This window comes from Corapipo altera, unplaced genomic scaffold (genome assembly GCF_003945725.1).
Source record: "Corapipo altera isolate COAL_440 unplaced genomic scaffold, ASM394572v1 61045, whole genome shotgun sequence".
NCBI lineage: Eukaryota > Metazoa > Chordata > Aves > Passeriformes > Pipridae > Corapipo > Corapipo altera.
Window position 1 is genome coordinate 1,435,576 of NW_020884975.1, and position 15,370 is coordinate 1,450,945.

Consider the following 15,370-nt stretch of genomic DNA (forward strand, 5'->3'; position numbering starts at 1 on the left):
TTCATCAGTGAGATTTTCATCAGTTTTGTGATCTTTTACTTTGGCCAGTCTTATGCTGTTTTCTTGTGTATTTAGATGTGAAATCTGAAGGAGCACATGGATACGATTCCAGTGCACTGCCTCCACCCTGTGCCTGTGCAATCCATTTGAAGCCACATACTGTATAAATGTGTGGCTGCTGTAAACAAGAGAACCAGTTAGCAAAATATTGTGCTCTGAAATAGGTCCTGATGTGGTATCCATGGAAATGCCAGTTTTTACACTACATAATAAACAGGCAAGGAGTCCAGTTGTTGTGTCTGGCCTTGGGAAGGTTACGTAAAGTTTGAGCTGTGAACTGGCTTGACTTGCTTGGAAAAAATATGCAAAACTTGTTTATAACCTTTTTTTCCCCCTCCTTTCTTTTCTAACTTCTCGCCATCATAGGGCACACAGTTGATTTTCAGTGCTGCTAAGGAACTGGGACACTTGTCAAAGCTGAAGGTATTGTCCTGCATGGCTTCTGTTATTGTCCCTGTGTGTAAGCATGGAGGTGTAGTAGTGCATAGCATGTCTTGTGCTTCCAGTGGTTTGTCACTGAATGTAGTTGTAGAGAAATGCTTTTAAATGCATTAAGTGTGCTTTTAAATGCATTCTGCTAACATTAGTGTAGTGTTTAACAGTTAATTTTATTGTGAGTTTAATCATCAAAGTAGTTTTTCTCTTCTGTAGATAACAGTGGTCAGTTTTGGACATCAGTTTAAAATGAAAAAAAGTAGATTTCTCAATTATCTGTCCAGTTCCTCTGTATCCCCATATGTAAAAGGGAGTCCCTAATGAGGTATTGGTTGGAAAGACGATTGTGCTAGCTGTGGATGAATTATATGGACTGTTACAAAAATAACTGTTATGGAAGAGAGCCTGTGTCTGTAAATTCCTTCTGCGTGGGCTCTCTTTACAGGCAAGCTGGCATTTAGCATGAGTGCTATGTTGATGTGTTTTGACAGTGCATGACATGACAGTGCATGACATGAGCATTATGAAGGGCACACCACCTCATCATAAGCAAATCAAGCACTAATTCACTGATCACGACAGGAATGGTATGAGAATAGTGACGCCTTCCAGCATTCAAATTGCACTATGCTGTGGTTGGACTTGTGCTACAAGACACATATTGTGCAAGAGGAGGTCTAAATCTGAAGCGTCACAGTACACAAACTGTTCTGAAAGGGAGCTGAACGTGAACTCTGTCTTGGAGCGTGATCAGGGAAATATTCCCAGACCAAAGGACATTCTCCTAAGTGATTAGGAGTAATTTAAAAATTTATTTGTCCCTTTCTATAATGTTTTTTTGTCTTGCACACTTAATACAGCTGTTTTCATACACCTATCTGTTTTCCTTGTCCAGCAGACACATTTTACATACATGTTTATGAGCCAGGCCAGTACACAACTCATTTAAGGTGGTGCTTATTAGCAATCCTGGTAAGTGATCTGGACATGCAGGTGTGTCATTACACGTGCACACTTTTCTCCAGCTGCATTTTGAGGCCTTTACATAGCAGTTAACAGTCACATAACATAAACCTTGAAGTGTGGCTCTCTGGGGGAATAGCTGTCACTTGTGCTGAGTGATGTCCTCATGCACTCCCACGGTCAGGCTGTCCTCCCTGGTGATGTGGCTCCTAAGGGTTGCATTTCCTTCACTGCTTCCTGCGCTTGCAATGCTGTGTGTCACTTCCATGGGAAAAATGGGTAGGAAGGAGCTTTGTAGCCAACCTGGGAGAATGGGAGCTGAACCACAGCATCCAAATGTGACTCCTGTTCCCTGTGAGTATCCCCTTCCCCCTTCAAAAACATCAGCAAGAACGCAGCATTTGCAGAAGAGAAGCCATCCCTGCCTTCTACATGCCCTCCTGCTGTCTGAGAGGCAGAGCTCCAGATTTGCTCTGTTCCTTCTCCCACGTCACAAGGACGGTCTGTGAGTTCCTGTGGCTTGCTTGCATTCTTGAGCATGGCCACTGACATTCAGTGTTGTCTTTTACTTGTTCCATATGTTCTGGAACTGGAATTTCCAAACATATGCAGGGTGCCTTTTGCCAGGAATGAGTTGGAAGCTTTGCTGGTTTCTGTTTGCACTGGTCACATGAAGGCCATCCCTCAGCAGCGGCCTATCTTCAGTTCAGTTACAGTAAAGCTTAACTTTGTTAACTCTGGGGTACACTTTTAGAAATGCACATAATCATGCAAATCAGGCAAGCCCTGGGGTGTGTTCAAACCTTTATTTGCATATCCACATATAGAACTGCAGCAGCACAGGTACATAGGATTTTATATGTGGCAAGAGAGTCGTGCTCAAGTGGGAAAGCACTCTACCACCTGAATTTTGGAAACCTTTATGTGAACCAACATTGTGTCCAAAAAGTTCCAGAAGAACAGGAGTGTTGCGAGAGTGTAGATTGTTTGGGTCCTTGTGAGCATCGTGGATATTACAATTTTTTATCCTTTTGTTTTTGCAGGCACATACAAGCTAACAGGGAAGGCATGAGTAAATGGTTCTTCAGAGCCACCCTACTCCGCATTTTCCAGTTCCACTAAAATCCTGGGAAAATTATGGGATGGATTTTAAGCTTTATTGGTCTTAAATAGAACAGGGAGGACAGAGCACTAGTGAATCAGATAACTCAGCTGAAAACTGAGGCTGACAGACCTGACAAGCACAGGCTCTCATCCCAATGACAAATCAATTTCACAGTGTATTTTAAAATGCTCAGAAAGCCAACCATAAACCTGGCACCTAGGTGCCACATATCTGCCTCTCACTTTTTATCAAACTCTTTCTGCTTGGTTTGCTTAATAGCCAGCAGCTGGAGCAGGGAGCAGTGACCTCCCCTTCCTTTTGTTGCCCTCAGGCTAAACAGCCAGGCTCTGACCACAGAATTTCTCCTGAGAGTACTTGTGCAGAATACAAGGATGAGTTTGACAAGTTTGTTGGGTTGTTCTGGCTTTTTACTTCTTCTGCTTGAAGCTGCTTTATTATTTGATGTAAATATTTGTGTCTTGCTCCTGGTTGGCAGTCTGGGAAGTGCAGGGTAGCACCCTGCACAGTCCTTTATAGGAACAGTGTGGGATTTGCAGAGGGCAGGTACACAGGGGAATGACAGTCGTGGGCTCCTCTGTGAGTAGGTGCAAGCATTGCCAGTCCAGTCACTGGGTTATTTTCATATAATGTGTTGAAGTAAATGACACTGGGAAATTCAAAGAAAGCAGTGACATGTTGCTGTGCATTGACAGCATGGGCACCAGGGGAATGACCGCTCAGAACAGGGCTGAATGAGCTCTTCAGGTGTTTAAGAGAAAAATGTTGAGAAAGAGAAACCACCTGGTTTCTGTCACAGTCTGGGCAATCTGGCAGGCAGGCCTAAAAAGTCATTTTAACAGATGTGAAAGTCACTCTGCCTTGGAAACACAGCTGCCCTGACTAAATTGGCCTCTCCTACAAATGTGGCTTTGGGCTCTGGCTGATTTTGCACTTTATCTGACTGTCAGAGAGAGAAAAGAATGCTTTACCTTCTGTCTACTGAAGTGTGAAGCCACATCATCTTCAACTGAATTACTCCCAGCTCATGAGGAAGAGGGAGGAGAGGTATTTGCTCCGTTCAGGACAGCTTGTCACAACAGAAGATACTCTGCAGCCTACAGAGTACTCTGCCACTGCACATGGGTCCCTAGACCAGGAGCATCCTGTGTGGGGGAAAGAGGCAAGTGGAGGGATGTCTCCACTACTCAAGGAAGCACAGTGTGAACTTGTCTGAGGTACTGACAACTTGAGAGGCATCTTCTGTGCAGTTTAATGCAGCACTGTGTGAAGCTGCCAGCTAGATGTCTGTGAGAAGCGTGGCAAATGCCTCGCACTGCGCCTGAACTGCCATGATCCCTGTCTCCATCAGGCAGGAGATGGATCGCAGTGGATAATGAATAGGAACAGCACCAGGCAGCGTGAAGGATCACCAAGCTGCAAGATAGCCAGCAGGTCTGTCTGTGTGAAACACGCACATGGTGCCACACACTAGGCATGCTTTACTGAAAGGCAATTTAGCAGATGTGTATCCTGGGAAGTGTCTCTTATTGGAGGCTATGACATGCTTAAAGTAGCATAAATAGCCTTTGCCTGATTTGCCTGCATCTTCTTCATGAATGCTTTAGCACCCAAGCTGCAGTCAGCTGGCCTGACCCTCCAGTTAGAATTTGAGTTTGTGCAAAGCTGTGCTCCTAAAATATGCTGTCTTCTCCTGAGACCTAGACTAAGCATCAGAGAGAAAGAACTTAGTGAAATACCAAAGGATGGCACATCCTTGTCAGCCAGGAGTCCTAACAGGGGTGTGCTCCCACTGCAGGAAAGGGAATTCTTTCTCAAGTGATTTCTGGCTGTTTGCTATTAGAGATGGTGGGTCTTAATGGGAACAATGTATTCTTTTAGCAAACATATTTTCTAGAACATGGTTTTTGTTTTTCTTCCTCCACACCGATGACATGATGAATTAGTGACCTTTGTAGTTGGAAGAACTAAAAAATCCAGAAACAGCATATAACAACTTTGACTTATAGTTACCAGAATTCCTTGATTTAGGTGGTGTTTTGAAAGTTTTGTTGTAGCTGCTCTAGAATGACAGTGGTAGCAGACAGACTTTTTTGGGGTTTTCTAGAGAGACGAACTGTGATTTTAAATTGTCACTTATCTCTGTCCACTTCCTTTCCTTATTTATGTCTTCTGTGCCTGCAAAAAAAAGAGAAAATGAGTTTATTTTCAAGTTAAGCTGTAATAAATGACTCTGAGAGATTCCATTAACTGTTCCTTAAACAGCTGAATTAATGCTGTCACCACATAACTACAGCGTGAATCCAGAAAAAGTGATGATAGGGGATACTCCTTTTCCTTTAGCTTCTGATAGCATGCCCGTGTCAAATATAATGGTTGTTTGCAGGATCATATGGTGAGAGAAGAAACTAGGAGTCTCACTCCAAAGCAGTGTGCTGTTCTGGACCTGGCACTGGATACAATCAAAGTAAGTGATTCCATTTCTGTCTTTGTCATTCCCTTACTCCATCCCCAAATCCTGTTTGGGAGGACAGTGCATGTCCCAGTTCAGGAAATGGCAGGAGTTTGTGTAAACCTGAATAGGCTCAGGTAACTGGCACGCTGGGAGTCAGCATACTTATAGTGCTTTGGAAGAGGAAAGCCATGTGCTCATCAGTTGATATCAGTTGTTCTAAGAGCTGGATTTCCAGTACAGAAGCTGTTTTGTGAATTTTTCCAGCTATTTCCTATCCACACGTGCAATAGCACATACATGTCGGATGCTGATTGCAGTTCTTGCTCAGTATTTTTCCTGTTTCTTTTTACTCTTAGCAATATTTCCATGCTGGTGGGAATGGCCTGAAGAAAACCTTCTTGGAGAAGAGTCCAGACCTGCAGTCACTTCGATATGCTCTCTCTCTCTACACTCAGACCACAGACACACTCATCAAAACCTTTGTCCAGAGTCAGACAGCTCAGGGTAAGACTCTTTTGTGTTGTTGGCAGAGTTGAATGGAGCTCTCCGCTCTGTTCATAATTTCTCTGTCTTGTACTGCCAGTTTGTAGAGTGCTTTTGGCAGTAACGTTTCTGGAAACGTGACAGTTCAGTTTAAAACTGGAAAGGAGGAAAAGGGGGTTATTTCCCACTCCATGACTACATTTTGAGAGAGCAGAGATGTGTGGAACATAAGGCTTGGGGTGTTTGTGGTCTTTTTTCTCTGCAATCCCTATCAGTCACGTTTCATGAATAAATGTGGGTGGGTGACTTAAGTGAAATTTGAAGTTACTGTACTGAGACTTACACAGTGGTGTGGGGGACCATTTCAGCGAGACACCACTGCAGAAACTAGTCAGTGCCTGTGTCACAGGCCAGCTGCCAGCACAGCCCATGCAGGCCTGACTAAGGCTGATTGACAGCAACATGATGAGTCATGGAGCTACAGGATATGTGGGAGCTAGATGTTTACAGATCACCACAATATATTAATAAGCTGCTGGGATGGGTCACCACAGTTTTTGGTGGCTCTCTGGGAAGCCTTATGGCTTAGTGGTACTGTTTCATTGAATTTGAAGGGGTAAACAGTTAGTTGTCTCTGTCTTTCATTGCTGTCATGTGAACATCTCCAGATTGTTTTACAGAATAATTTGGTCTCTAGTCAAGGACCTTCACCAGCTGACTATGAGTCTCATAATCTCAGTAAGAGGGGACAGATGCTACTAGAGATAAGGTCAAACCCCAAAACTAATGCTTTTAAGCTCTCAGGCTGTTTAAACACAAGCCTTGTCATTAGGCTACTTCATCTCAGCAGCAAAGTAGAACTCCATGGGGGTGTCCTCCTGCCCTCTTTTTGCTTTGGATCCTTCTCCTTTAATCCTTCCAAGAGCTGGCAACCACACAGATGGTACTAACTCTGCCAGCATACCATCACAACGAGCCCCAAAATCAAGGGGAAAGCACTCCTTAGTTGACAGACTTTTCCCATTTGTGCAAATGAGTCTGCTTGATACTGGCATTCTCTGAGTAGAAACTACAGAGATTTTGTAAGCAAAGCAAGGTTTGTTTCTAAAGTGAAAGGTTGAGTGTAGTTGGGGGGTGCTGAATCATCAGAAGACAAGACTCAGGGGGGACCTGAAACTTACCTGAAAGGAGGTTGTAGTGAGGTGGGAGTTGGTTGTGATATGTCTCAAATGAAAGGATAAGAGGAAATGATCTTAAATTGTCCCAGGGGAGGTTCAGATTAGATATTAGAATTTATTTTTTTCATTGAAAGGGTGGTTAGACATTGGAGCAAGGTGCCCAGGGAGCTAGCAAAATCTCTGGGAAGTGTTCAAGAGGTGTGGATGTGGCACTTGGGGACATGGTTTAAGGGTGATTATGGTGGTGCTGGGTTTACAGTTGGACTAGATGATCTTGGAGGTCTCTTCCAACCATGACAATTCTGTAATTCTGTGATCCCTGCCTTTAGAAGCATGGCCTAGTCTTGCTTAGGTTGAAACACACTGCATTAAAACATTGAAATTAACTAAAAGTCAGTACCTGCCTCTGAGAGAATGGTCCTGTAGCTGTGTCCCAGCAGAGCAACGATGACATCCAGTGGCCAGACAGGTCAAAGACTTCTACATCCACCAGGGACTCCAGGAACTTGGCTGTTGTCATCAGTTACTCAAAATACTTTTTAACAGGAAACTTGAGTACACACTTGAGTGCTTTCAGTTTTTGCTGCCCTATGCAAATGTTTCACTTTACATATCCAAACCACGAATCGAAGCTATTTTTTTTATGTGGATACTGTTACATTGCCATGATGACCCAAGATACAAGGAAGTGTGCTGCAATGCAATGCCATTCTCCAGTCCATGCTACAGTCAGGACTGTTTAAAATTAGAGGAAGAAATTGTTCCACTGAAGTCACAAAGTGACAAATTCAAAGCTGATATGAGAAAGCAGGTTTATGCAATGCATGATTTGACTGTAGAATTTCACTGGGGGCAAATATTTAGCAGAAACACAAAGATAACAGAACATAATCTCTAAGCAACAGGAACATAGAAGGTTGCCACAGAAGTGTGTGCCTGGGTATTTATGTATTTTTTAAGAAGCTTAGAGAGAATGAAGCTCTAGCTTTAGGACATAAGATGCACATGTTACGAGGTCATCAGTTATATCTCATAGCTGACTGAGGGCATTTTTTGTGACTTATCTGAGCCACTTTGTAGAACAGGTACTAGGTGTGGTAGGCCACTGAGCTGGTCCAAATCAGCATCTTGTATATTAGTGGGCTTGAGAGTTTTGGACCCTGTTTGGGGAATAAAATATTTGAGCTCCTCCACCTAATATCTATGATGGAATATCTCTGAGAAAGGCATGACTCTCTCCTGGGATTTGGGCTAAAGAAGAATATTACTTGTTTACAGTTCTACTTACAGCTGGTAGGTGGGTTTGGAGATCTGCACACACATTGATGGGGCAGAAAGGACAGCACCTCTATTCACAGCTGTGACTCATGTTTCCCTTTGCACAAGTTAAGTGTCCCACAAGCCCATGGGAGGACATGGCTTCATGCAGAATTATTTAAATGCTGCTTACTTCTCTTACTTCACTGTTCAATGGTTGCTTCTTCTAGTTTGTGAGGTACCTACCACTCTCATTTCCTTACTGAGCAGGCTTCGATAGCACTATGCTGTTAAATATTTGCTCTGCAGATCTGAATCAGGGCTTGCAGTTTAGTTATGCTAGCACAAATTCGGTTCTTGTTTTAACCCAGACAATCCCTTAATCAAGGACAGCCTTGCTCTCCAAAGCCTGGACTGGGGCAGAAGACCTAGGAGGATATTTTGTCTGTTATTAAGAGCTAGAATATTTGTCTTGTGTTTAAGTGACACTGCTGATTGTATTGTAATTCATACTCTTCTCTCTTTATCCTGCTTTCTTCTTGCCTTTTGAATTCATGTCTCAGTGCATGATGGGAAAGGTATAAGGTTTACCGCTAATGAGGACGTTCTTCCTGATAAGGGTATGTTCAAGATTAATGTTGTTACCATAACAACATTACCCAACTGCCTTGCTTTTGAAGTCATCTTGCCCATGCTCAGAAACCTTTTCCAGAGTCCTGTTTCCTGTAGTTCCCTGTAGAAGTGAACTTTCACTGAATGCTTGCGTCCCAAAGAAGAGCCACAGGTTGCGCGGTTTAGAAGTCTGTACCTTGCCTGAGAGCCTGTCCCCAAGCTTGAGATTGACTAATGGGATATGAACCTTGTCTTGAAAATGGATTGTTTTTTGGGAGATGCTGCAGACTTGTTCCCCTACCTTTTGCCACAGGCTGTGTATTTCAAGTCTTGGACTTGCATGTGTATGGTTTGCTGAGAAGGGCTACTGTAATACATGGAAGTGTCTGATTTGCACTCAAGGTTATGCCAAGCTTGAACCACCTGGCTTGAAGGGGGGTAGCTAAAGGTCTGGGTGCTCAGGAGACCCCTAAAAAAATTAAGTCTTGTAATGTTTCATCTCTCAATCTATTTTTTGCTGTCCAAAGTCTTTTTATTATCTTATGTGAAATACATCTGTAACCCATTGCACGAGCTCAGTTCTGCAGTTTCACCTTTCAGTATTGCAATACCAATGAGATTTTCATGTTAAGAATTAAATCTGCAAACATGTGTATGCACACAGTTGTACGTGCTCAGCTGGCATTTTTCAAAGTGGACTTTTTTTTTGGTTAATTTCAGTTAGTAGAACACGGTTTTTGTATGAAAAGGAAAGAACGAAGGTAGGAATAAAACAATAATCTAAATTTTGTCATCCTCAAAGGTAATGGAGTAATTCCACTGTCATTCTTCTGAAGCATCAGTGTCTCCTTTATAACCTATTAATTGCACTAAAGATCAATAAAATGAAGACCTGAGTGTTTGTTGGCTGATGTTTCTGTGGATTTGGCAGTTACATACTGTTGGTAATCCTGTCTGTTCCTATGGAAAACACCAACATCTGTAAGTGACAGACCCACACTATCAGATGAGTCAGGTCAATAATTAAACCTACCAATTCTAAAGCTCTGTGCTCATATACAAAAAAGTGGCACTGCCCTTCTAAGTGGGGAGGAAACAGTACATTCAAGATCATGTTTTTTACAGCCTAAAGATTGTTTATTGTACTGAGGTCAAGCATTAGAATCTACCCTAAGGTTTGAGGTTCTCTTTTGGTTACTCAGATACTTTTATATTAATATGACTTTCACTGCCTACAGTTTTATGGCATGTAATTCTCTTCAGAGAATTGCACAGATTACCTCTCAACCTCTTAGATTATAAATGAGTGGTTTTGCTGCCTGCAGACCATTCTTGTGTAAGTTGATTTGTTAGATCTAATCAAAATGTTTGATTCCTTATCTAGAATTTCAAACAGACCAGTTTTTCACTTAGTAATGTGTCTTAGCCTCAAAACTGACAAAGTAACACTGCTATTCATAGCTACTCAATTAGCCTGTATGTATCTCAATTACAACAGCATTGCTAATTCTCAACCTGAGGTCAGGCACTTATCAAAGCAAAAGTAAAATCAATCTCACTATCTTATCAAATACTTCATTTTCATTTGCTAAGCAGTCTTATTCTGTAATTACATGACACCTTGATTTTACTACCCAGAAAAATGTCATTTCCACATATTCCATAATAATCATGATGAAAAGTTAAAAAGATGAAAAAATCATAATACATGAATGGTAAGGTTCATGAGATCTTCTGTCTCTGTTACAACATGCTATCTTTTCCTCTCTGAAGCTACATCTTGTTTTGTCCCTGACTAATTGATAAAAGGGAACAAGTATGCAAATTGTGAGTACTTCTCTCTCATCATTTTTGGTATACAACAGAGAAGGGGTTCTCATTATCCTCCAAAAGGAAGCAGATGGGCAATCAGGATGACAACTTTTAAATGATGTACAGCATGGAAAAAGGTTCTTGGAGGGTGAGACTGCACTATAGCTCTGTGCAAATCACTAGCATCTATGTATTTTTTCCCCCTAAACTTTCTCTCTTGTGCGATGTCCTCTCTTCCTCTTTTCTTTTTGTTGCTGGGGTTTTTGTCCTCCCTTCTTCCCTGAGCAGACAGGAATGCCGATGCCCACCACTGGAATGCCTGCATGTACACACAATACCTTGGCAGGAACCTCTGAAAAATCCTTGCTCTCTGTGAAGGTCCATTGTTGAGCATTAGGTCTTTTAAATTCTTTTGAAATTCTTACTGTTATTCTCAATAGGATGTGATCTTCATGGTGGAGTGCAAGAAATGTTAGCGTTCATGCGTGTGGGGCATGCAAGCCTGATGATATCTTGCATTAACGTGACATTATTGGTGTTGACTGAAAAGCTGGCTATGGAAGGTGCACTGTGAAAACACCGTGTTGTCTTGCTGAGGCCAAGACTGGTGCCAATAAACAGTAATCCATGTGTGCACGGGGGGTGTCTCCATTTTCTTCCAACAGGCTCCGGTGTGGATGATCCTGTGGGTGAAGTGTCCATACAGATCGACCTGTACACGCACCCAGGGACTGGTGAACACAAGGTCACGGTGAAAGGTATGGCAAAACGTGTTACTGCTCAGGCTCTGTGACTGCATCGAGGCAAATCTCCAGTTGGCAGCCATGATAGTGTTAGCTCATGGGATCTGAGTCCACAGTTGTTTTTCTCTGTTTCACATCAGGAACATGTAGAGAAACAGCAAATGAGCTTGTCCAGCCAGTGACATGGCAATGTACAGCCCTGTTGTTTATTGGCAACGATATAAGCAGTAAACAAAAATCAGATGATGGCTCTCACCAGGCGCCACAGTTTAGTCTGTGCTGCAGAGAACGGGGCAGCGTGATAGGGTGATGTTACGAAACTGTTCAGTGTACAGCCAGAGATCACAGAACCAGTAAGAGTTCAGAGGCTCCTCTCCCCCATCCTGAAGGCCACATTGGTCCCTGAAGAGCGACTCTGAAAATAGACAAAGTAGTGATTCATCCCAGGCTTCCTCTTCCTCCTTCGTCTCCTTTTCTTGAATACAGCATACTTAAATACTTTAATTTCCTCTACAGATTTACATGAAGAGTTCTTCAGGCCTCTCTTTTGGCTAAATCTACACTGCAGTGCAAAAGCTGATTTTCAGAGCTATTTCCTCTGCTTCAGTCTGTTCCCTGCAGTGACCTGAGAGAGAAAGAGAATTAAAAAGCTAATAATTGTGGATTCTGGAACCACTCACAGCTCATGTTGTTTGTTTGTCTTACGTGAAGTCTCATTTTCCTTTTCCACAGAGACCTTAGTATTGGCCTCCAAAATCCCCTTTTTTTTTGTTATCCCACCCATAAGGTAGATGTAAACACTGAACTGTCAAGGCAGCCTGCCCAGAGCTGCAGGGATGCCTGTTTTCTTGGGCTAATTTTTTGACAATGCATACAGCAGAAGCTGTATGTCCCAAACATTAAATTCCCTTCACAGACTTTAAATTAGATCCAAAAAGCATATACATCTTTGTAGTACAAAATATATACACTGCCCATGCATGTTGTGACATTGCCCCCTGAAGCAAGAAATTAAAAGCAGGGTGGGGTGGAAAGGTGTCCTGAGCAATGGGAACAGATGATAACTCTCCTTTCCAGTTGTGGCAGCCAACGACCTGAAGTGGCAGACGTCTGGCATGTTCCGTCCATTTGTTGAAATCACCATGATTGGGCCCCATCAGAGTGACAAGAAGAGGAAGTTCACAACCAAGTCAAAGAGCAACAACTGGGCTCCAAAATACAATGAAACCTTTCACTTGTAAGTGTGAAAAATAGCCTAGGGATCTGGTGTGGCAAGTGCAGATGCAGAGGGCAGATAGGGGTTTTCAGTGTCCACAAACAGCCTGCTCAGGGCCCAGAAGAGTGTGTGAACCAGTAGCTTGGCCCCATGCCTGGTTCCTTGGCAGGAAACACTAGATCATGGGAATTTTTGCTGCAGGTGGGATGCTGAGATCTGTTCTGTACCAGGAGAGTCCTTTAGCTACCTTCTGAAATGCACTGTGTGTCCTATGAACGTATTTTACTCTGTCATTTTAATGAACTTTGTATCTTTTATTGGTAGAGTTGAGGCTAAAAGTTCATTGCATGTTTTTCGTTCTCTTAACCTCAATGTGCATTTTTATCCCTACTTGACCTGTGGGACATGCTTTCTGAACTTGTTTCCAAGGATACAGCCCTTGGAACTGGTGGTTGCACTGCTAAAATTGCAGTGTTTCTCAATGTCGAGTATTGATCTCTTCTGATTTGGCTTTCTTTCATTATTACAAAGACATATTCCTTCTTTGAAGGCTCAACAAAGGGAGCTGCAGGCTAGTGCTCACTCAGCTGTACATGTAAAAATGAGTGGAGCAGAGCTGACCAGCAAAAGACTGTGAATCTCTGGGGAAGAGGGAATGTTCATATAATTTTTCTATTCTGTGGGAAAAGTCAGGCTTCCTCTAAGTGAAGAGGTTTTGTTCCTTTTATTCTTTTAATTTTAGCAACATCAGAAGGATTGGGGATTTATTTTTATTAGCTTTTGCTTTAATGGAAGGTTTTGAATCTTTAACAAAGACCTCATCTAATTAAAATAGTAATTCTGAAATGAAGCAACCCTTAAGAGAAGCAGAAATGTTTAAAGTCTTCTGAGTTGAAAATCTATTAGCATGGCTTTAATGTTCCATGCTCCTCTCATTTCACAGTTTAATATACACACACCCCCCCAAGTTGCAAAGGCAACTTGATAAGGGTTGTTGTGGTTCTTTTTTTTTTAAGTAACCAGGTTGTCTTATCTGCTATAAATCAGCAAAAATGCCCACATGCTATAAGTTTTACTTCTCCCTCTCTGACCAGGGTTTTCTGAAGAAATGAGTTTCTGTGGCTTATCAGAGCACTCTAGTCTGCTGCTGACACCTTTATTTTGCAGAGGAATTTATACACTTTAGAAACTGTAATTTGTGTGTGTTTTTCAGCATCCTGGGGAATGAAGATGGCCCCGATGCCTATGAGCTCCAAGTCTGTGTGAAGGATTACTGCTTCGCTCGGGAGGACCGGGTACTGGGGATAGCAGTGATGCAGCTCAGAGACATAGCAGACAAAGGAAGCTGTGCTTGCTGGTGCCCCCTTGGGCGCAGGATTCACATGGATGAGACTGGACTTACAATCTTGAGGATTCTGTCTCAGAGAACCAATGATGAAGTTGCCAGAGAATTTGTAAAGTTGAAATCTGAATCCCGCTCCACAGAGGAAGGCACCTGAGCTGTGTAATATTCCCTTTTCTCTTCTGCCTTGTGCCAATATGTGCAAGTGTTCAACAATTCTCTTTTATTAATTGCAAAAGGTTTTTTTTCATGTTGTCTTTGTCAGCTCCGATAGCGCACGTGTGCTATATAGGAAACAAATCCATCAATCTGATGTGAATTATTTATTTTTTAGTAGCTGGGTAAGACACCATAGAGAATGAGACAATCTCTTATTTAAGATGCAAATTCTGCTTTGTGTATATAAATTATTTTATATTGGAGGCTGGAGTTGCTGGGTTTTGTTGATATGCAGCACTGTGATTTTATCCTCTGAAGTTGGCAGGCATTAAAAAGGTTCTACATAATCACACTACGATGCGAACACGCAACTGTGTGGAAATTGGGAGGAGATGATTTGGGGGCTTGACAAAGCACAGTTATCTCTCATTGAATTCATGTACTGTGGAGCTGCCCGGGGATCTTCTGTCACAGGTTATGCCAACATGATATGCAGACACCTCAACATCTGCTTAAAAAGGAAGTGGCAGATCGCTCTGGAGATGCACACTGGATGAATGTATGTCCACGGGTGTGCTGCTCTGAGCATGGGAGACAAGTGCAGAGGGGCCTAAGATCTCATAGCCAAAAGCTGCGAAGGCAACACACCAGGAGCAGGCTGCAGCTGCCCTGCCATTGTAATTAGACAGTGTGTCTCGGAGAGTGTAAATCCCCACGTGCTGCCGGGAATCCCGTGCCGCCGTGGGGGTGCTGTAAAGCCGCTCAGCTCCGCTAGGCACGCTCCGGCTGCCGTGACCAACGCGGTAAGGAAGGGATCAGCGTTAGAGTCGTAGAGTTAGAGCCGTGACAAATTACATGGCTGCTATGTACTTTTTTTCCACTTCAATATTCTTTTGTTAGTTTTTGACAGAGGATTGGATAATTTCATACTTGCAGGCTTTCTGTAGCATTTTGTTACCCTGGAGTAGCTTAAGACCATTCCTCACTATGAACCTAGAAACGATGGCTTGCCTGGGAGAGAGGAAGAAACCTCCCCTCTGCAAGCCCTCAGTCTGGAGTGCTGGTCAAGGGGCAGCACGTGTGTTTGGTTCTGATCTTGAAGATGCTGTGATTGATCCACGCTGATTGTCATTAATCTTACGATACCATTGATGATACCATTGAAATATTTTTGCACTGTCTTAAAGAAGCATCCTGCTTTTGTTTTCTTGCAAAACAAAACACTGTCCTGAGCGAAGTAATTGCAGGGAGGTCAGAATTTCTGACTGAAAATTCGTAAGCAGGAAGGTCTGGAATGGTGATTGCACCTGAGGTATGTTTGTTGGAGGGTTTTTATTGGGGATATTTTTGCTTTTCCAGCTGCCCTTGTGCTCTGGAAAGTGCAGCTGGAACAAGCCAGTCCTTGCCCATAAAGTACTGTAATACTGTCAATAAATTCAAGGACTGCAATTGAATGACCTTTTTTTTTCCTTTCTATTTTCTCTGATACTTGTACAGCTGTATGATGTGACTCCTGTATTTCATAGGCCTGC

At 42.7% G+C, this 15,370-nt stretch overlaps 1 protein-coding gene across 11 annotated transcripts in view; it reads left to right on the plus strand.

Moving 5' to 3' along the window:
* UNC13B (unc-13 homolog B) overlaps window positions 1-15,222 on the plus strand; it is a 208,517-nt gene extending 193,295 nt beyond the window's left edge. For 8 of the 11 annotated variants that reach the window (XM_027665364.1, XM_027665365.1, XM_027665366.1 and 5 more), the window contains 7 exons: window positions 427-483; window positions 4,968-5,048; window positions 5,393-5,540; window positions 8,518-8,574; window positions 11,044-11,136; window positions 12,199-12,358; window positions 13,551-15,222. In XM_027665364.1, coding sequence (XP_027521165.1) covers window positions 427-483; window positions 4,968-5,048; window positions 5,393-5,540; window positions 8,518-8,574; window positions 11,044-11,136; window positions 12,199-12,358; window positions 13,551-13,836 — 882 coding nt within the window. In that variant the 3' untranslated portion in view covers window positions 13,837-15,222. The remainder of the gene's footprint in view (window positions 1-426; window positions 484-4,967; window positions 5,049-5,392; window positions 5,541-8,517; window positions 8,575-11,043; window positions 11,137-12,198; window positions 12,359-13,550) is intronic. The other 3 variants (XM_027665361.1, XM_027665363.1, XM_027665362.1) reach the window with 2 other exon arrangements.
* Window positions 15,223-15,370: the final 148 nt, after the last annotated feature.